Source organism: Cygnus olor, chromosome 21, assembly GCF_009769625.2.
Source record: "Cygnus olor isolate bCygOlo1 chromosome 21, bCygOlo1.pri.v2, whole genome shotgun sequence".
NCBI lineage: Eukaryota > Metazoa > Chordata > Aves > Anseriformes > Anatidae > Cygnus > Cygnus olor.
The window spans coordinates 2,084,749-2,107,161 of NC_049189.1; the positions used below are offsets into that span (position 1 = coordinate 2,084,749).

At 48.3% G+C, this 22,413-nt stretch overlaps 1 protein-coding gene across 1 annotated transcript in view; it reads right to left on the reverse strand.

The window, feature by feature from the left end:
- SKI (SKI proto-oncogene) overlaps positions 1-22,413 on the reverse strand; it is a 107,630-nt gene that overhangs the window by 7,702 nt on the left and 77,515 nt on the right. The window contains 7 exon segments of the mRNA XM_040533644.1: positions 889-1,119; positions 1,269-1,283; positions 3,163-3,251; positions 3,254-3,448; positions 4,428-4,690; positions 6,391-6,506; positions 7,004-7,129. Of these exon segments, the coding sequence (XP_040389578.1) occupies positions 889-1,119; positions 1,269-1,283; positions 3,163-3,251; positions 3,254-3,448; positions 4,428-4,690; positions 6,391-6,506; positions 7,004-7,129 (1,035 nt within the window).

Sequence of the window (22,413 nt, forward strand, 5' to 3'; positions counted from 1 at the left end):
GATTGCTCCTCAGGGCTGTTTCTCATGGAAATCCAGGAGGCTGCCATCCTGCTCTCGGCTCAGTCTGTTACGCTGGGTCATTTCAGGGGCTTGAGCCGTGGATGCCTTGCACCCACGTGCCCTGCAATGCCAGGGCACAGCAAGGCAGCTTAAGGACACGCAGCCTGAGCTCTGGGTCGCTTGGCTTTGGTTAGTTTAAACAAGCTTAAAAATCTTACTAGAACCTGATGCAGAGAGGGTGGGGAGGGAATTTTAGTTTGAAAGCCTAAAGCACCACGTCGCATGTATGACATGTTCCTGCATTCCTAGAACTTTGTCACTGGGGGGCTCACACTGGAAGGTTTCCTAGACCTGACACTTGCTGTTTTGGGGCTGTACAGCCCCGACAGCTCTCCAGCCCGGCACTGCAGCTTGCTTACTGACGGGCCCTGCCTCCTTCTCCTGTCTTGAGTAGTTCCTGCAGGTCTGGCTTGACCTTTATGAAAAATTACTGTCAGTAAAGTGACTCTGTCTATTATTTATAGTATTGAAATGGATCCCCATACGCTGGCATGGCCAACAAAGTATTAGTGGAACAGAAATCACGTCTGGCACTTGTCTGAGTTCCCTGTAAATGGTGACTTTCCTCTGACAAACGTGCGAAGTTCTGGGCAGAGCTGGGGGACTGCCACAGGTGCCGAAGTGCAGACATGTTAGTAAACCCTGCATTAGACTAGAGCTGTAACTGACACAATGGGGGCACAGAAATTCTATAGAGAGGAGTTGGACTTCATCAAATTAGACAAATGGGCCACTGGCAAACAAGGAAAAACAGACACTGGAACTACCCCTGAAAACTGCTAAAGCAGTACGCTGACGTGCCGTTAGCTTTCCGCGTTCAGGTCTTACCTGGGCAGAGTACTTGGCCCGAAGCCTGCCTGCTTCACAGCCCTTGTCACAAACTCGGATCTGCCTGGCTTGTTCCAGTTCCCTCTTTAGCCGTATCCGAGACTCATTGGCTTCCTTCATTTTCTTCTCGTTCTCAGCTCTCAGACGTTCAATCTCTTTCCTTAAGTTGCGCTTTGCCTCTGTTGCTTCTCTCAGTTTCTCCTTCTTAGCCACTCGTAGGAACTCCAGCTCCTAGAAGACACAAGCAGTAAACTTGTGAGAACAGAGGCGCAGGGACCGCATCAGTGCGAGGGCACAGAACCGCAAAGGAAGCGATCCAAACTGAAGCCCTCCCTCCCGTTGGTTAACACCATGGCTCATGTCTAAACCTCGCTCTAAACTTTCCGCAAGCTTTTCTCCTGTAAATCAACAGGAGATCCTATGCCCAAGATACATACCCTGAATTCTTGGATAATAAAAAGCTGTGCTGCATCCACATTTTGCTTTGTCAAGCAAAATAGCTGTGACCATCTGTGACTGAATAAAGATGAACTGGAGTTGGAGACAGCTACCAGCAACCTGCTGCTGCACACTAGCTCGAGGTTTCAAACAAACCAACTGCAATGCCTGCGCTTCTTGACCTGGAGATGCACCATGTGAAGATAGATTGCATTTGTGGACGCCCTTTGTGCACAGCAAAGCTGAACAGGGACAGGTTATCACTTGCTGAAGAAATCAATAAGCAGCTCCATCTTACAAAGCTCCCCAAAAGAACACTTAAGGCAAGTATGAGAAAACACCAATTGTATATATTCTTTCTGAGGAAATTTGTTCTGCTGTAGGTAAGCTGTGTGTAGTCCTAGGTCTCCTGGCAGCCAGCCAGCGCGCTGCTCTGTGACATTTGGGAAACTGCAGGCCTAAAACCTTAAGCTAAATCGAAACCATGCTTTGCTCTGGAAAGGGCCGCCTCTCACTGTCCAGGTTCTTAATAGGAAACTGCTGCCGTGAAATCCCGTCCCCGGGGGAGCCATTAGTGGGAGCGATAATGACAGGGAGACTAACAGGACAAAGGAAGAAACTCCGAAGTTGTTAAAAAGTTGATATGAAAAGACAGGTTCAACACTATGCTTTGAAAAACGTGGCTGACTGAAGGTCTGTCTCCTAAATGGTTAAATTAGAAACTAAACTATTCTTTTTTTTTTTTTTTTTTTTTTTTCCAGAAGCAGCATTTCCTCTCTGTCAGACACAAACCCTCACGGCAGCATGTTTCTGTTAAGTAACACTGCAGTCGGGTCATGGGAAATTCACTCTTTTGACAATCTCACTTCCTAGCCAGGCCATTGTTAGCTCAGCCCTGCCTCTGGAAGCCTGCACACATGGACTTTCTCTGGATGTGCAACTGGAAACCCACAGCTGCCCAACTGGAAACTGACAGCGATACCACATTCCCTCTCCTTGTGCCATGTTGCTGGATTTAAATGCCCCAGTGCTCAATTCTGCTGCTTCATCACCTACCTCCTGTGATTCCTATTTTACTTTGAGTATGTGCTGTTTACTTAGTTAACACATTTGACAATTAGCTTTAAGTATATACACTACTTAGAAATATTCAGCTGTACTTTTAAATACACAAAATTAAACAAAATTTACTGAAACATGAGGGAACGAAGCAATTTGGTCAAGAGTGACAAGAAGTGCAGCTCAGTTGAAGACAGCTCTCAGCCGCCGTTCTCTGGGACCACGGGCACACAAATCCCACCCCTGAGCCACTGCCCTTCGGTCCGCTCCCCAGGACCGGGCGCTCTGCACACACCAAGGCCAGTGGAAAGCTTAGTAAGACTTGTAGACTCTTCACCAGAGCTTCTGCAAGTGTCTCTGTCCCAAGGATACCTTCCCTCCAGCAGCCGGCAATACCAGGATTTTTTAAAAATCTTTTAAACTGCAAATAAAGTCTCCATAATGACAGGAACGTTTCTAGCTCAGTGAAGTTAAAATAAAATAAACTGTGCTGGAATAGAAGATTTTTTTTCAGTAATAGATGTGGATTTTGGTAACCATGGACTTAGACCCTAAAGGAAAAACAGGTGACAAGCTTAAAAAAAATGTAAGAATGGTTCCTGCATACTTCAGTTTCCCAGATGAATTTACCAACAGTTCTCCAGTAAAGGCTGTTGCTATTTGGGAAAAATAAGGCATTTTTTTTTAACCATGAGACTACCTAATGGTTTCTATCTGGAAGAGAATCTGCAGACAGTGATAACAAAGCTATTCTGCGACATTACCTATGTAGGCTGCGTTTGCTTGCAAGGCAGCATTTAGCTTCTCTTCCTGCTTCACTCTCATTTTAACAACTTCATGAAGGAATTTTTCTTTGGCTTCTTTGTATCTAGGCCACTGTCCAGGGCCTGCCTTAGGTGCTCCAGCTCAGCTTCCAACCCACTGCTGTGAGAGTCAGAATGTGTTGCAACCTCATATGAACTGTTGACTGTGACTGGGGCTTGCATCCCAGGTGAGCTCATGTCCTTTGCAGAGCTGGATGAAGTAAAGGATGGGGAGGAGAGCGAGGATAAGGAGGAGGTGACTGAAAAATAGAAATATCTAAAATTAATCAAAAATGTATAAAACAAATATAACTTAAAATATGCTGAGGCCCTTTCTAAGAGGAGACATTCAATAATTAATGAAAAAATGGAAGAAAGGAAATACTTATTTTATACTTTGACACCTGAAATGTGATGACAATGCAAACCTGATTAACTTATGGGACCACCTTACAATTTGCCTGAGTTGTGACTTGGATTTATGTCACAAACAGTGTTTTCTCTGTGTGTATAAAGAAACCAGTTCCTTCGTGGAAACCTGCACGAGCCTGATGTTTTCAGTGGGTAAAGTTTCTTTTTTTTTGCATAAACGGCATGTAGCAAGTAAGGAAGCCAGCAGCAGCAGTTTCTAAGTGACTTAATGAGGTGACAGCAGTATCTTCATCTTTCGCTGAGCAGCCCAAGGTGTGAATACTGTCTAAGAACAAACTGACTCTTGATCTCTGCTTTGTGCATTCAACTCCATGGACGCAGTACTGAAACCGAGCACATTCTCTGCCTGACGGAAAATTGTGTGCGAGTGTGTGCGTTCCGGAATTGTTATGGGCTACTTGTGCATAGCCCACAAAGGCCTTTAAAGAGAGCTCTTGATCAGATAGCAAAGCATCACTATTTTTCTATGAACAACAACCATTATGTCCGCCTCTGCACAACACTTACCTGCTTTAATGAAAGGCTATCTGCTTTAATGAAAGCCTCCAGGTTTGTGGACATTTGTGGTTCAGGTGCTTCTTTTTGCTGAGGCACCTCTGTTCCTCTCCCAAGAAACACCCCCTCAACGTATGTCCCAATCTTATTTTTCATCACTACTAAAGACTTGCATTTTACATGCCATGAAGGTATTAGGCTTCCAGCATTAAGTTTAAACACAACATAAGTTCGATATCTAACTCCTGTGGATTACTATGGAAAATCCAGCACAAATAAAACAAAATAAAAGCAGGTGTGACTGTCACTTACATTCTTCCCTGGTTTCTACTTCAATTTCTGCTTCTGATTCCTTATCCTCTTCAGGGGCAGTAACAGTGGCCACTGGTTCTGGGATAGTTGGGTTCTCTGCAGCAAGTTTTCTTTTCCGCGGCTGGACTGTGCTGCTCAGCGGCTCACTGCTCCGCGACACTACTGTGGCACAGGGAGGGTTGCTCACAATTTTCTGTTGGGCTGGAGGTGCAAGTGCCACATTGGGGGCCACAGCATTCTCAAAGCTTTTGTAGGAGTAAAAACTGTTGGAGAGAGGGAGGCAAAAGGAAGGAGAATAGGGTCATATTCTTGGCTTTAAAACGCTTCCCAATCCATGTGCTACACTGAAACTGCAAGACACAGGACACTTACGGAGTGACAGTGAGGTTCCATCGATTTGCACCAGCTAAGAATCTGGTTATGTATTTCTTAAGCGTTATGCACTCACTTAATTGTGGAAATGATTTGTACTGCTAATTTCCATCCAATTCAGGAGGGATCGTATTTGAAGTACCACGTATTCTAAGGGCACCAAACAGATTAGATCCTGAGTCTAAAAATTATTATGCTGTTTCCTCACGATCTTCATGCATTATTGATTTTCCTAGTCAGACTTCTTTAGTTCTGTCTGTCCACAAATATTTTGTAAACTTGGAAACAGCACTTCCTTAAGAAAGGCCACAGGAGTGCAAAAAGCATATTCTTGAGTATCTGTATTTTCTTGACACAGAATGCATCTGAGTGCAGATACGTAAAGTCGCACTTAAAAACAACTATGTTAAAGAACAGCAATTTGTATTGTCAAATACACAGAATTTTACAAACTACAGATCAAAGACTGCCTTTGCAACTTTGATTCAACATCCACAATATGATGTACCCTCAATCATACATTAAAACTTCTCCTGAAACTGTTGAAGGAGTTTTTATCCCAAGACTTAAGTTGGCCAGAGGCATACTCTTACACCAGTTTAACCCTTCTCACCCTTCTCTCCTGACCTACTTTAAAAAATCTGTTTAAAAGCAAGGATATGATGTGAAGCTTTTTTTTTTTTTTTTTAAACAAATAAGAAAAGTCAGTCCCCAAGACTTCTAAGAAACTTGTTCATCGGGGCAGCAGAACGTGTTCTCCCTAACACCCACTAAAACACCTGACCACTTCAGTCAAACTTTCCAAAGAAACCATTACCCTTAGGCAGAAACCTGGCAGGAAGATTTTTCAGGCCAAACAGATTGCCCTGACACTTTCCGCTCTGTGACACCAGCAGCCCCACCTATGGGGGCAGTGACTCATTCCGGTACCAGTTTAATCATGTCGCTACTGAAGAGCGGAATCTGGCTAACAGCATCAGCTCTTTGATGGGTCCCGCAGCCTGAGGAGTTTTCCACTGCTGTGCCATGACCCCCGGGACCACTTCCCACCAGGAGAGGAGGGGTAGCCCGCTGTCCTTCCAGTCCTCTGCCCTCCTCTGCTGTTGCAGACACAGGAGAGGGCCCAGCCACGGCTCTGCTGGCAGCGTGCTGCCAGGCCCGTGCTGCAGAGCTGCTGCAGCTACCAGGCAGCAGTTGCCTGGAAATGGCTGCCTGGTCCCTGGCCACCTGCCCCAAGAGAATAACTCGATCTTCCTGTAAACAGCGAGGCCCGAGAAATTCTGATGACAACCCCATTATCAAAATTATCAAAAGTTCGTAGAAGCAACCTTCATTTCAGACCCTCATGGCACATTTCACCAAAGAAAATCTATTTAATAAATGCACAGAATACCAATTCCTATTTTTGTTTCCTTCCCTTCTGCTAATTAAAACACTGCAGCTGCAAACGCTTTTTATTCTGATACCAGTGGACTGACTGAATTACAAAGCCAGCAGTAACAGTGAGAGGCACCAAACATAAAGCAACTTGCTCTCAAATAGATCTCCACAGTTGCTAACCCCATCCCTCCTTCAGTTCACCTCTCCGTACCTGTCTCGGATCAACGCAGGAAGATGGCTCGAGAGCTCTTTCTCATTTGCTGATACAGCAGGGGACCAGGGCCGGAAAGCTGAGAGACGCTGACGGGGGTGGACACAGCCAATGCTCTGAGAAGGAGGAGAAAGAAAAACGAGTAAATACAAACATTCTTTTAAAAGTATTAATCACAAAGGAGCATTAGTTATTAAGGCCACATTTCGTTACCCCTAAAACTGCTCCCCCACTGGCTAAGACCTACTTGCTTAGCGGGCTCCACTGAAGAGGTAACTGTACCAATGTTACCCCACTTTTTTTAGTTTGCCATCAAGTTATCTGTGGTTTGCAGAGACCACACGAGGATCCTGAGTCTTTCAGGATTCTTGTACCTCAAAGGCATGGAGGAATTGCTTACATCATCATCACAATCAAGGGCAGTGAACGCTGGAAGATGGCAAGGAAATTGGGAGGACCGCCTAACTCTATGCTTACTAGGAAAAGGACAGAAATGTTATTAATTTAGAAAAGCTGGGCGAGGTCTTTCTCACGTTTGCTCTTCTGGTTTTAGTAGAGGGATGTTATATGGGAATTTGATCTCTCTTTTGATTACAAAATACTCAGCAATCACCTTATTAGATGAACTGGATAAGGACCGTAACCAACTGGACTGTTTCTCCTTCTCAGTAGAAGCTGAAGTTTGGGAAGCAGAGTCATCTATTTTGTTTTTTTTGGAAGCAGGAGGATCTGAAGGGACCTGAAACAAAGAAAGAATCAGATGTAATTAGTTATTTTGCAATAAGCCTAGAAACAGGCTATAAAGCAAAAGCAAATTTCATATTCAGAAGTAAGAATCATTGCACTTTTTTCTGCATTTTTAAACCTAAGGAACAACAAAAGAGTAAAGACACGGGAGAGGCACAAACTACAACACAACGTGGTTTCATTCCTTCGTTTAAAACACCCAGATAAAGTGTAGGTGGTGCAGGAGTGACAGGGAGAAATATAAGTGAGACATTCACACCATGTTGCAGAGAAGTATCTGACTTTTATTATTTTTGTATGCAGAAAGGTAAGTTTTAATGTGGTTGCTGAACTGGAAAGATTATTTTAAACGAGAACAGAACAGACTTTGTTATTCTGTTTGCAGTGGTTGTTATGCCGATGACTTCACTACCCCACAGCTGCAGTGGATTCTGGGGGTGCTGCCAAGAGCTGCTTTGCCTTTTCCACAAGTGGCTCAGCTTGGCCCATAAATCATCCCCAAGCATAAGAAAGCCCTTTGGCAAGCAAAACGCCTTTCCTTCAACACTGTGAAGGAATAAAATTCCTATAGTCCCAGCGTGGCTTACAAAAAAATTGGTAACTACTGGTTTAACTGGTGCGCTGGGGATACCAGCTTGAAGCCCTGCCAGTACAAACACGTCTGTCGGCAGGGAGGGAGAAGGTTCTGGACCTTACTCTGCCAACAACAAGCGCAACGTGCCACCTCCGTTCCTCTTCCTTCTTCTTTTTTGCAGTTCTGAGCTCGCTCTGTTTCCATCAGCCTGGTTCTAAGTCAGGTGGCGGAACCACGCTGCAAGCACTAGGAACAGCTCGTCTCTGCGCTCGATTGTACAACCCCACAGCTCACTGTGATTTGGTGGGCAAGTATTTATGCCTGTTTTGCAGACACACCTGAATGGCAACATTTTGAGAGCTGAAATGCTTCAAAAGGAGGTGTATCTGTCAGTGAAAGAAAGGATCTTACTTGCCTGTGTCTTGTGTTCTGAAAGTCAGCCCCCTTCAGGGCATCTGAACTGGGAACTCAGAGACTGCTTCAGCGAACGGTTATTCGCTTCTGAAAGTCGAGATCTCAGTGACTTTACCTGAAGCATACACGAGGAACTGAAAGCAGTATTGCTAAATTGCGCTTATCCAGACTCCCAGCTGACTTCCAGGCAAAGCCAACAGCTAGGTAACTAGAGCAACACCATCCCTTCTGCACACCTTAATTAGCAGGAAATGATGACCTGTCCAAGAACAGCCTGCTGCTCGCGTGGAGGCAGGGTACGAGCGCGAATACCCAGCCAACGCCAGCTCCTCTGGCAGCACGCGGCGCTCTTAGGGCTCCTCCAGCCCCATGTGCATAGTAACAGAATCAAACCAAGGCTGGAGGCTTTAGTACAACATTCCCTGGCACTCTGGAGCTTGGGGCAGCTTTCCATATGTAGCAGATGAAATAGTATGACATGGGTGTGTATATGTGTAACCGCAAGTACAAAATTAGCCCGTACCAGTGCCAAATGCCAGCCTCGGTGGATTTGCAGAGGATTCCTCGGGCACAGCCTCGGGCTTTCTTGGGGTTGACGCTGGTACTGGCTATGGCGTGGTACCTCCCATCCGACCCAACTAAGACAAGGCATTTCTAAACGCTTTTTGTAGAAATCGCAGGACAATGCATTGGAAAAGATTTGGTTTTGCTTTCAGAGATGCTGTCTGTGCAGAATTAGTGACAGCATGAGAAAAGTATTTGGCAAGTGACTCCTGATCCCAGCCCTATCCACTGGGGATGGTGAGCAGTGTGGGGAGGGGAGACTGGGCGGAGGGTGGGGAGGAAGGGGCTTGGAATAAGAAAGGCAGCAGGTGGCAAGGCTCAGCGTGGAGACCCCTTCCTACACCGAGCAGCATCGCCCACGGAGCAGCCGCCCCGGCGCTGCCCCTCCAGCACCACGCGCCCAGCGAGAGCCAGACCCGCACCCCGGGTCAAGTGCAAAACCAAGCAGCCTTGGGAGAGGAGAGCAGAGTGCCCGGTTCTGAAAGGGCTGGGGGAGAGGTTTAACGAGAATGATCTCATTTGCACTTTTAAAGAAATCGAGTCTCCTCTCCAGCTTTCTCCACTGTCCCCCTTCTTTTCCCTGAAACCGAGGCCGACATCCCAGGCTCAGGAGGGCTCTGAGCACAAAACCCATCAGTAGACAAGGGAAAGATGCTCAACCTTTCATTGCCAGGACTGACCTGAAAACATGAGATGCTGCAAGAAAACAAGCAGTAAGCAAGGTGTGTGCATTGGGGGGAAAATGGTTTTTCCTTCCCCACAAACAGATGGAAATAAGGTGAAAAAAGGGGGAGAGAGAACAGGTGCTGACTGCGGCACGCAGGTTTTGTACCTTCAGGTCATCTCCCACCACAGCACTCGAGCATTCCTAACGGACCGGTGCTGTCTACAGGGGTAAAGCACTTCAGCTGGACTCGAAGGACTGCTGCCAACATAATTCGTGAATTACTGGGATGACCTTGGCCAGTTTTCTTTCCATCCCTCTCCCATTTTGTTTACACAGATCTCTGCTGCTTGCGGCACGGATTGCCTCTTACTACGTGCTCATCAACACCCCCACGTACGAAACGACTTCTGGGTCCCATTTTAACAATGCAGACATGCAGCAGTACCACTAGTTTTCCCACCTGGTCTGTGAAACCCTCAGAGAATACATGCCGTTATGTGTCAAAAAATGGAGGGTATCTCAGAAACTCCTGAACTGGAAGGTGTCTGGCTACAGCCCGTAGTCGTCTGGCGAGTCACTGCTCTGGTGTGTTCCTGTCGGCCTGGACATCCCCTCCCGCTGAAAACGCTTCTGCCCCTCTCCCCAGAAATGCCATGGCTGCGTCATGAACTCATCAAAAACTCCACCTATGAACACCAAAAGCGGGTCAGAGCTGTACTGTACTGCACTCCTGGAAAAGACAGAATTAAATTGTCTACAGGAGATACCGAGGGGAGGCACTAGACCACATCCTGAACACGTCTCTCCGACTAACTGATTACATCCCATCCGGGTTAGATCCCAGGCAGCAACAAACAACAAACCCCACTCCGACACTTCCATCCCAGCCCCAGCAGCCAGCAAACCTCGGTACTGGCTCCAGTGTGGATGATTTTCTTTCATTTTCTCTCTTTGCCAAATATTGGAATATATGAAGTCGCAAAAGAAATACAGAAAATCTGATGCAACTTTTTTGCCATCTCTTCATACATGACTTATCAAAAACTTCAACCCAAACCCTACAAGACTGGAATAAATATTTCCTCATTTCTTCCTCAGTTTTTCTTCCACTGCAGGCAACTTAATGACTTGTTATCAAATAGGCTTTGCACTTGGCAAAGCGGTTTGTTAATACACATTTTCTCAAATCCACAGATGTAAGAAACTTCATGACACAGAGCGGGCCCAGAAATATTATGCGAAGCATTTACTTAAGCTTTTGGACTGTTGTTTTCTAAAGCAATTGATATTTGAGGGAAAAAACATACATAGAAAGATTTATAATGTTCCTTAAAAAGGAATCTCAAAGTACGTTCCAAAGGGAAATTTTGGCACGTGAACTTTCATGTCAGCCCTTTTAAGACAAACTGAGACTAAGCAGCCTAATTTGGCCTCTAGCCAACCAGGGCCACATTTGACATGTCAGATCAAATTTCCCGGTTCAGTCCAGCAGTACAGTAACAGAGCATGAGACCAGTGGAAAGGATTTTTGGCCCTCTACTTCTCAGACAGCCCGGCCCCGCAGCACCAGGTCAGCACGGGGCAGGGAGGTGAGAGTCGCTTCTAATGGCAGAGAATGGAAGATGAGACCAGCAGAAATCCTTTAACTTTGTGATTTGGGACTGCTCGTGGATATTATCCTTGAAGCCTGAGGATCTACCAAACTATGTTTTCTGACATAATTTGCCTCTTTTCCCTACCTTATTTCCACCGCTACGCTGGGCTGACGAGGTGCCTTGAGCCCTTCGCTCCTTCCTCTCCACCCTGCTGCACCCACCCAGCGCCTGCCGCACCTTCGGGGTGCTCTGTGATGCGAGCAGCTATCCACTAGGGGATAAGCTAAGACCACTACAACCAGGAGAGTGCTGCCTCTGGGAAGGAGGCCAAGCACAGGCCCAGTGCTGCAAAATGGTGAAGCCAATGGGACCGCTCACAGAACACCAAGGGCCCTGCGGTGGTGAAGCTTCTGCCTTGTTAAGGAGGGAAAATACGAGGTGAAAAGAGGTGAAAATGCTGAAGAGGCAGACTTGCCTGGGGAACTTAGCTTAGAAATGTAACTTCAGACAAGAAGCCCGTGCTCCACCTTCTGATCTGTCCTCTGGGGATGAAACCTCACCAGAGCTGGGACTACATTTGGCATCAAATTCCAGAACCTAATTGAAAACACAGAGCTGTGAGGACGGGGAGGAATGGCGCATGTTTATCTGTGTGCGTAACCTTTCCCAGGCTAGGTGTGAACGCATTTCCGCTGTGTGTGGTGACGGGAACGAGTGGAAGAAGAACGCCAGGCTTCTGCTCTCCGAATTCAGCGCTGCCGTGCCAGCCTGGGTGCTGCAGCCGCTGCCGTGCCCTGGGGACCAGGAGCAGGTGCTGAGACCCGCGCTGCGCCGCCGCGATTCCCCCCTGCACAGACACCGAGTGTGCTCCGTGCCAATGCGGGGCGAAGCCTGGGACCTGTGCCCTGACCCAGTCCCCTCCATTTAGAGAGGGGCTGGAAAGGTGGTTCCCACACCAGCACAAGTCATGGCGTCCTACGTGGCATCCTTAGAAAGGTTTGTTTATCCTCCCGATTGGTTTAATGTCCTCCAAGCTACCCCGATACCTAAAACTCTGAATTTCTGTCTCTAAACACATTTGGAAAGCTGAAGAACTCGATTTCATCCTCTGGTGTAAATCAGAAATGTCTCCATTGAAAACTGCAGCTAAAAAAGCATGTAAAACCAGAACAGGCAAAATAAAAAACGGGCTCTAAATCTACAGACAGCACAGCAGCGTTTTGCTCGAGCTATCTTTCTTGCTGCTAGCTCATGCAAACAGCTGAGTTCAGTTATACCATGAGAAAGGGTGGGGTTTCCTGTCTCATCTAATACTCCGTCTGGGTGTGAAAATTAAGCAGCTTTCTCATTAGGGGCACAAACCACAAGACCAGACGCCCGTCTGATACGAGCATGGAGAAACCCCAGAGATAGACTGCTCGGGTTCAAAACGTGTCAGACATCCCGAGATAAAAATACACAAAAAATGAAAGAGCGGAGCTGGCGGTGAGCACATTTTACCACCAGCATCTAATGCCCACGCTGGCACTCGGTGCTGAAGCAGCAACCCAGCTGGTGCTGCAGTGGCTCAGCACCCCACTGACCTGGTCTGCATTCGAGGTTCATTTCGGGTCCACTGGGTGAGCCGGGTCCTCTCACTGACTTTGTGAGCCTTTGTTTAAAAATTATCTGGTTGCTGTTTAAAGTGTTTTTCCTGTTACAAACTAGCCCTGCACCACCTCAGCTCACATTTTTCCCCAAAGGATCTTGGTGTTCGGCAAACACCTGGCACAGCAACTGTCCTACAGCAAGTGGTAAGGCAGACGCAAGACCATGGCTTTCCTTACCCAGCAGTGAAAAGTGAACCCAGGCAATTATCCTGATCTCTCCAGTTCATGCTACTGCTAACGCCTGCAGAGCCTTAGGAAAGTCTCCAGATAATACTTGCTTAGATCACTGCTGAGAAATCAGAGTATCTGAGCTCTGTTCCTGCTCCGTGAAGAGCACACTGGCTAACAAAACGGGAACTGAAAGGCAGGACTTTCAGGTGCTATTCCAAATGGCTTTACTTGGTCACTGGTGTGACCACGGCCCAGTTACTTACACTCAGCTGACCCACAGGAATAAAATGGGTACTGTTAGTTAGCCATCTTACAGGGGGCCATGAGGTTCTTCTTCTGCTCTGACTTGGAAGAAAAGGCTGCAAAGTCTGCTTGTAAGCACAGGGAAGCCATGGCACTGTGTGGTCCCTCTTCCTCCAGTCGTACCATCCCGTTCCTTTCTTCAGCTCCCTGAGCCTGGCACAGGCTCCTGCTGGCGCAGCGATGACTGTATGTTGCACAGCCTTGTGGCACGGCATTTCAGAAGAAATGTACCTTTACCAGTGACAAGTATTCAAAGGTGCTTCTACAGGTTGCTGAGATGACAAATCCTGAGCCTGGGAACTGCCGCTGGAATTCTCCACGTGCAGCTTCTATGAACTGCAGGCCTGGGTCTATCTAGGAAGAGGCTGAATCACGCAGAGCTGAGAGAGCTCTGCGCTTATCTCGTCTGTCCCGAGACTTCTTTCAGATTTCTAGTCAAAATCAAACTAAAAAACAAAACCAGAGGTATCTGAAATATGGAGAAGAGCCCTTGATCTGCATCCTCTAAGCCTCCATGAGCACACCAACTGGTGGTGAGAACACCTGCTTCCCAAAGCCTCTTTGTGCCTTGGCCCAGAAATGATTACTAACGCATCAGACGTCTTTATCAGGACTGCACTTTCACATGGATTAAAGAAAAATCAGCTACAGATTGATAGCTGTCTCAATAATAAAAAAGCTAAAAATAATGCTGTTCTATGGAGCTATAAGAAGATTTACTGCTCGTCTACTGCATGTTTTTAAGACAGAAAAAGCGTACCCCGCTGCAGTGTCAGTCCTAGAAGTGTATGTAGCGTTTGTTTTATTTTCCTTTTTTTTCCCAACTGTGGTTTTGCTGGGCAGCAACCCAGGCAGCACGACCAGGGAGCTTTCCATCTTCCCATGTTTCACTGCTCTGGTGGAAGCACAAGCACCCATTTTACCCTGTCACTGGCGAGCGTACGCCCACGGGAAGGATTTGCTTTTGTTCCTGCCTTCAGAGCAGACGCGCCGGCTGCCGGCGTGTCCCCCAGCTCTGTGCGGGGGACCCTGCTGGGAACACCCTGGCTGCAACCAACCTGCTCCGCACTCCCATCGCCGAGCCCTCGTGGCCTTGCCGTGCCTCTCCTGGAGGGAGATGTTCTGCTTGTGCAAAAGCTGGCTTTTACTGCACGACAGCCAGCTGAAGGCAACTGCTGCGCCGTCTCCGACAAAGTGCTACGGAAAGAGGTGGCCTTACAGACATACAGGGGTATAGGAAGTTGTGATTTTCTAGAACACTTCTACATAGCCCCTAGCTTAAGTCACCAGCCATTTTCAAAGCCTCTTGTCTAGCATTAAGAAAGAAAAAAAAAAAGTTTTCTCTTTTGTCTCAACATTTCTCCCCTTGTATTTATCTTACTATAAAAGTTGGGTCAGGTGCTATTTGATGACTGCACTTACCTTACATGACTCTAAGTCATGGTATTAAAAGACCAGAAACAATGCCCCAAGAAAACACCAAATCCAGAAACTCAATTTTGAAATGGAGGGAGAAAATGCAAATAACGTCACCACTTCTCTACTTCAGAAGGATCAGTAAGCCCTCTGGGATTCTTTCGGGCCACTGTGCACTTTCCTGCAACTCGCCAACTCTTCCCTGCCTGCAGTATCAGGGAGGCAGGAAGGGGAGCAGGAGGACACAGCTAGGGCTACTAGAAACTTGTGCTGAGAAAAACGCTGAGCCACTTCGATTAGCTGCTTAATTCCTGATCGCAACAATTACTCTTTTATTATACTGCTCCACCTCTAAATCTGTCATATAAAATTATTCTTTGATATAGATCCACCCAACCTAAACCCAGCCGCCAACCCCAGCCTCCTGGCACCCCAAACCCCACCGCCTGCAGGACGGCGCAGCGCCACAGCTCGCGGCGCGCTCGGAGCCAGCTCTGCACAGCCCCCTCGTCCCAACAACACGCGGCCAGGATGACGACACCGCTGCGCGCTGTCTACAAACAATATGCTCCATTGGAGGCTCCAACAATGCGCTCTGTTATGCTCTAGGCTCTGTGGCCTGCATCATTTGTGTCCCCGTAAATTAAGCCAAGTACCCTTGGGCTGTTACTCAGGAGCCACAGGACAGACACCCCGCAAAACTGGCTGTTTCTCTTCATTTTCTGCTTCTTACGGTTTGATAGGAAATCATTGAGTATCTCAGGCCTGACAGTCAAACAAAGTAGGAGGCAAATTCTATGTAACTGAGCGATAGGTGGAAAGGTAGTTTTGGGTGGTAGGGAAGGCAGAGAAGAAGAAACCAGAGGACATCCTCCGTGGCACGCAACCGTGTTCAGAAAGCACAGTCTCCCACCCCAAGTGATCCTGCATCTCCGACTGCTCTCGCTGGGACCTCTCCATGAGGCGTGAGGACGGAGAGCCGACGCGCGCTGCACGGGGCCAGCGGCAACGTCAAAGCCAGGCATGGCTGCGGCTGCCTGCTATCTGCACGGCAGCAGTTAGCTGCTGAATAAAGTTCTCCTCTGATTTTCTTTCCCCCTTTCTTTCTCTTCGTGTTTTTTTAAGAGACATCTGAAAAGATAGCTGCTTATTTGCTAAGCGATGTACTTGGGTTTTGGCTCTGGGTGAAGCAACTGGGAGCCTCTTTTCCACTGGCTACGAGTTTGTTTTGCCCTTCCAGTGGAAACTAAAAGTTATGGCTTGAAACGAATTCCCTGCCCTGTGGTTTCAAACAAAACAAAACAAAACAAAACAAAAAAAACAGCTCCCGCTTCCCGCTGGTTGAGTCGAGCCAGTGGTGGAGCCCAGCGCAAAGCAGGTCAGGGGACGGCGAAGGAAAAGGGCCCCTCTTCCCCCGGCCGTTTGTGTTGGCAGCAGCCGGCTGGGAACTCTGCGACGCCGTGGCAGGCCGAAGGAAGGGGGGTGCGACTGACTGAGAAAAACAAATTAAGCAGGCATGTGTGCCTGCGCGCACACAGGCACGGGGGTGCGAGGCAAACAAGGCAGGTTTGGCAGCTGGAGGGAACCGAGGGCTCAGCCCCCGCTGCAAGGGAAGCGGAGGGAAGTTCTGCCACCAGATTCATCAAGGAAAATCAAAATTTCCTCTGCGAACAGATCTGCTTTGCCTGATCCTCGCTGAATTGTTTGCGGGGTCATGGTTCTGGACGTTAAAAAGCCCTTTGTGGATATTTTCTCCTCGCATTTTCTTTGAAACGAACCCAGGAGCTCTTGCCGTAACTGCACGTAAGTTCCAGCTGCACGCTCTCTCCAAGGCTTCGGTTCCTGTACTGTGGAGACATGTCCACTCTGCCAGCCAAGAATCTCATTTTAATTTCAAATGTTACATAAAAGGGCAAATATTCCCCTTGTGGTTTCCACTAGTATCGGCTCTACCAGGCACGGTGATCTTCCTCCAACACCAAAGAATGCACAAAGGCCCCCAGCGATGGGGCAGTTTGGGAACCCTGCAGAGGGTTCGAGGGCTCTGCATGGGGCCAAGCTCTCCCCAGGTATGGGGCCAGCAGCGGCAGCTCCAGGGCGCCCTGGTTTGGGTTCCTCCCCAGCTCCCTGGGGCCTGCAGAGCTCCCTGCGGCACACAGCCGACCTCTGACTCAACGCGGTGACGCCCCTACAAAGCTCCCAGCACCCTGCAGTTCGCATTCCTCCTTTTAGTTAATTACAAGGACGGTATTTGTCCGCAGAGACCTCCTTGCTCTTCAGCACTTCTTCCTCTCGGGTTCATCTGCCCTTCACTCACCTCTCCCCCTGTGCCACCCTTCCCGAGCGCAGGCCATGCTCACGGGGTGCACGGCCAGGCCCATGGCACGGTATTTCACCGCTGCGGTTATGCTCCAGCTGGGTCCCCCCGCAGCCTTCTGTGCCAGAACTTCACTGGGGGCTCGGACGTGAACTGAAAACCCCTCGTACGGCACTGAGCATCAGGCAGAAATAAGGCAGGATTGTAAGGATCAACTTTATGGAGAGCTGCCAGAACTACAGCTCCTTGAATCATTTTGTATTTTTAACTGCCTGTGTGCATTCTCTGAGGCAAAGCTCTAAGGTCTGTGTTTAGTCTTAAATCAGAATAATTACGGGAGGGAAAGAAAAATAATCATAATGGCAGAGTCAGTAGGCAGCGCGTATTTTACAGCACACTCTCACAATTCAGGGCAGAATCAGGCCCTCGCATCCCACCACCTCAGCAGGGACTCGCGGCAGGCTGCTTTTCCTCCCGGCCCGTGGCAAAGCCTGGCACATGTGCGCCGGCACGTGACGCCCAGGGGAGAGGGCAGCGGAGCTGGGCCACTTGCCAGCCTGCGCCAGGGCCGGCAGTCTGACACGTCACGATGAATTACTTCAAAGGCAGAAGAGCCAGCGGAGCGTGGCAAATACAACCCCACTTGTCTGCACAGCGACCCACGCTTCCTCGGGGTTATTTATAGGGCCCCTCCGACAACCTGCTCTGCATCCCCACCCTTCTGCGACCTCAGGAAGACGCCGTTTGTCAGCAGATGCATGCTGGTTCTGGGGCCATCTCGGTAACCAGCAGCACGCTGGCATTAAAGCTCTGCAACAACTGGGATCCCCTGGGCACTGCCCCAGGGCTGCGTACATCTCTTTTTCGCTTGGATTTAATCTACTCGGGGTGACTTCAGGAACGCTTGACACGACCACGTAAGAGACGATCTGTGTGTCTCACCACGGGCCTGGGAGCCAGGTTCTTTGCTTCCAAGTCCAGGCACAGCAAGGCCCAGGGAAACAACCGCAAGGAGCTCAAACACTCCCAGATCAGGGACTGATAGTTCCAGATCCGATACAGCTTAAGGAGAAGTGCAATGGAAGCCTCTGGTCCTGGTGAACAAGCGGTGCGAGGCGCCCGTTAGCTCACCGGTTCCCGTGGGGACTGCTACCTGCAGTCTTCACCAGAAGAAGACGTACAGACGTGACTGAAGGAGCTCAGCAGTGACCATACAGCTAGAGATATTTTAGGTGCAGATGGGTTTAGGTGGGTTAGACACTGAGTGCATTCAGTATCATCACCGGGAGGTTTCTCTCCTCATATCTTTGCTGTCAAGATAGGCCATTTCTATAAAAACACCGTTTTTGAGGAGCATCTTCTCACCAGCCATATATAGAAGATGGGAAAAAACTTAATTCTTTGCTTACAAAATGTTTTGAAAGCTCCAGACAGGCAGATGCTTCCTTAAGTCCCCGACAATAACGTGCTCTACAATTCTAGGAAAGCCACAAGAAGCTCATCCACTTTAAGTAACAGTTATTACTTCTGAAACCTCCCCAGAGCGCCGCGGATGAAGGCAGACAACCAATTACAGTGTTAGGCTTCCAAAGCTGCTTTGGCTGCCTCGAGAAACGAGCATCACGCGCTCTTTGCTCCAGATGCGGAGTCGGGGGGTGAGTTAGGAGGGAAGACAGGGGGCAGGAGGGCTGGGGGAGAGGAGACCTGTCCTCGTTCAGCAAATCCCTGCCGCACGTCGTTCCTCCCCTGCCAGGAGGGCTCGCTTTGGGAGAACCTGCCCTGTTCCAGGGGGTGACAGACCTAAACAGGCCTCGTTTCAGCTGGGACGTTCACCATGCAGGACTGACACGCTTTGGAAAAGACCTCTGTCTTTTAACAGGGCTGGTACCAACCACCACCAAGCGGAGTAACTGAGCAAAATGCTACGGACACCTGACACGCACACCAGTGAGGCAGGGGAAGCCGTGAGCAAATTGTCTCATTCAATATGCAACGCATCGACAAAAAGCCCACCCATTTTCGGTCTATTCCAAGATAAACTCACCTTTTGACTTCAGATAAGAGATCTAACAGGAAACACCCCCAGCACGTATGCAAATATATGGAGCTGGATACACCTGATCTCAAAACCCTAATTTTGTATAACCAAATGAGGCAGTAGAAGATAATTAGAAGGGGAAAATGGAAGGGGAATGGGATGGACAGGAGGGGAGAATCTGGGGCACCACAAGAAGGCTTTCAGCTCTTGTGTAACGTGACAGATTTTAAGCCTTTAGGGGGAGAACTGGCTAAGCAATATTGCAGTGCAGCGTGACTGCGCAGCCACATGGGTTGTGTCTGCTACAACTCTATTAATAGGACAGGAGATTAGAGAGGTCTGACTCCGGACGGGCTGCATCCACCGGTGCAATTCCTGCTTTCTGTCCCTGCTCTCTCACCACAGAGGCTCACAGGAGCGTTCCAACGGGACGTGCACCCCGACGGGGCCACTGGGGCACACTGCTGCCAGCCTGGGCTTCCCGCAGTGGAGCGAAGGGGTCACTGCCCTATTCATCCCCCAGATCCGACAACGCAACCAGGCTTTTGTTCATACCTACTTCAATTTAATGGGCTTTAAACACTAATTTAATTTTAAGTGTTTAAGTGAATTGTAGAATTTAGGGCTCAGTTGGTACACGTACAATGAGCTGGGTTTGTTGTACCCCAGTACTAAACATGAACACCCACTGGGCATGACAAGCACATTTTTTTCCCCTTACTTCTCACTTTGGTGTTACAATGCGAGTTCTATTCCACATCCCTCTTCTGTGTGTGTAATGGGCCCGACCCCTATAAAGACGGTCAAATAAATATCTGGTGACCTCACAAGTATGAAAATAAGCTTATTTGAAACAAAAAGTATATCTTCAGGGGCTTTGGCACTAACTTTCAATTATTTTTAATTGCCTGGAAAATTAAAGTAAGAAAATAGTGTGGTATAAATGTTAGGGAACATTATTAAGCAGTTTTCATAATATCTTAGCCGTAGCTTAATAGACAAAAAGGGTTTTTAAACCTCGGTCATCTGTTCAATATGAATGGACTGTCTGTTCCCATACTTCCTCAAGGGGCAACTGAACCGAAATATTCCGTGATAGAAACCAGACTCAGTTTGACCTGGTAGGCATCGAGGACTCCACAGAACCTTCAAAATTGGGGTTTAATTACAAACCACCACGGAGCCTGGACTGCAGCCGGAGACCAGAAACACAAAGAAAGGAGTTGAGAGAAGGTTTGGAGCTACAAACACCAACCTCCCTTCCCCCGTTTTCCTTTTCTTAACCACGGGATGGAGTTTTCTCTCCTATCACCAAAAGAACTGACTTACAAACTGCAAAGTAAGCAAGATTTCCAAGGTAACTGTCTAAGTCTGCCCTTGTTGGGGAATAATGCTATCACAAGTCTCTGACAAGTCATCAAACACATCATGGGAATCAACACAGAATTGAAATTCAGCCCTGGTACCGTGACGGCTTCAAAGTCTCAGTCTTTATTTTTTTCTTTTGTCTGAAACTTTGAAGCCTCAATCCAGCCTAGCCAAAAAAAGAAAACCTTACGTAAGCAGCCATTTGTGGCCTGCTACATTCTGGGCAGAGTAAAAGCATGCTACATCTGTGTCAAAGTCATGGTATAAATTAGCAATAAATACCTGACCCAGAAGTCTTGGGTCGCGAGGAAGACTGAATCAGGCCCTCGCTCCGTGAAAGCAGGCACAGTACCATCAGCAGGAGCAGAAGGATGATCAGACCCGTGTGCTGGGAGTGTAACCGCTCAGTTACACACTTGTTGCAGTCAAACACCAAAAGAAAAAAAAGCACAACTCAAACATGAAAGATGACGACGAAGCTAGATTGGCCACCCTTCCACTTGCGCAGCCCAGTATAAAAAGAGGAGCCTGAACAGACCAAGTTATGGTTCAGATGCAGGCAAAGGCTTTGTACCGATTTTATCCACTAGTTAACCAAGAAACTACGTCACCAATTCCAACCCCAAACCTTTACTCACCCCATATTAAGGACCCCTCTGTTCCCTGTTCCTGAGAAGGAACCTAACCAGAGCAGGTTCCCCTGGAGGCTTAGCAGAATACCCGTGTCCGTAGGAGCCCGCAGCCCACCGTGGAGCAGAGCAATGCACCCTTACACCGCTCACTGCCATGGGGCGAGGCGTGTGGCTGGCTGGCTGAGAAGCATTACCTGGTGCAAGGCACCAACGCGGCAGGATCAGGCCTGAGGAGGTAACGTGCCATCCGGAGACTGAGCACAAGCAGATGAGATGGCTCTGGGGGAGGGCTGGCTGCAGACAGGGCAGATTTTTGTCTCCCCAAGGAGCACAGTAACAGCCTGCTGGGATAAATGCACTGTGCTGCCCACGGTGTAAATTCAGCTTAGAGAGTGTGAGTCAGAGGGAAGTTGACATTTCACCTACAGAAACGCTACTGAGGCTGAGAAATATAAAAGTTCATCTCCAGGAGAACCTTGCTGGCCGACAATGGGAGCAAAAATTATCACCTGCAAGTAGACGCAAAACTGAACTTACTTGCTGCAACAGCCAAAAGCTTCAAAGGGCTCAATCACATCAGAGCAACAATAATTCCTAGCCATCTAAGCTCTCCCATGCGTGGGGCTTGAGGGTTGCTTTCCAAGAAATTTTGCTCAGGTTCTCCCAACCACCATGGTGAGACTTTTGTTTAAGGGGGAAAAGAACTGAAGGAGGCTGCGAATTCACCACCTCCGTGAAGCTCTCTGCAACGACCTGCTAACCCTGTTCTCTGCAAGGCCAAGTTCAGCTAACTTCCACGAAAAACAGGCTGAACCGTTACCGTACAGAAGCAAAATCCTGCAAATGGAACAAAGTCCCTGCATAACAGAGAGAAAACAGCAAATTTCAGAAGGGGGGAAGGAAAATTATTTAAAATACAGAACAGAATCCCAAACTTTTATCAAGGAATAGGGATTAATTTTGTGGGAGAGAAGTTTATCATTTCCACTGCTGCTGCTGAAGTGGGAGGAAGGAACTGCAGGAAGCCAGGCAAATAATGTCTGGCTCAGCTGTTCAGGGTAGCAGCTGTCCTGAAATCCTCATTGGAGGGAACAAGCCAGGAGGTCAGGGAAGTCATCATTATTTGGAATGAAGAAGGAAAACAATAGGTTGGGGCCCTCTGTCTGCTTGCCTTTCTCATGTCTTTTGTTAGCTGTTGTCTTCCCAGAATAGCTGGCGAGCTGTGTTCTAGGCAGATCTGGGCTTTGGCTTTGTCCGTGCCTTTTCTCCCCTGCAACTTCATAACTAAAAAAGCGAGACCCCCACCTCCCCGCACCGCCTGGCTGGCAGGCACCTCACCAGTGCCTTCAGCAGGTCGGCAAGGCTTTAGGCTCTTCAGCAGAGCTCAGCTCGAGATGGGGACACAGTCCCTTGAAATTTGGCTTTCTCAGCCCCCAGCTTTGTTGAGTTTCTCTCCTAGGCAGAAGCAAATGATGAGCTGCAGGTGACAGCCAGTGAAGCCACCCAAATCACTGCTGCGGCACCAGTTACCTCGGAGAAACTTCAGAGGGGAGAGAAAGGCTAGTGCA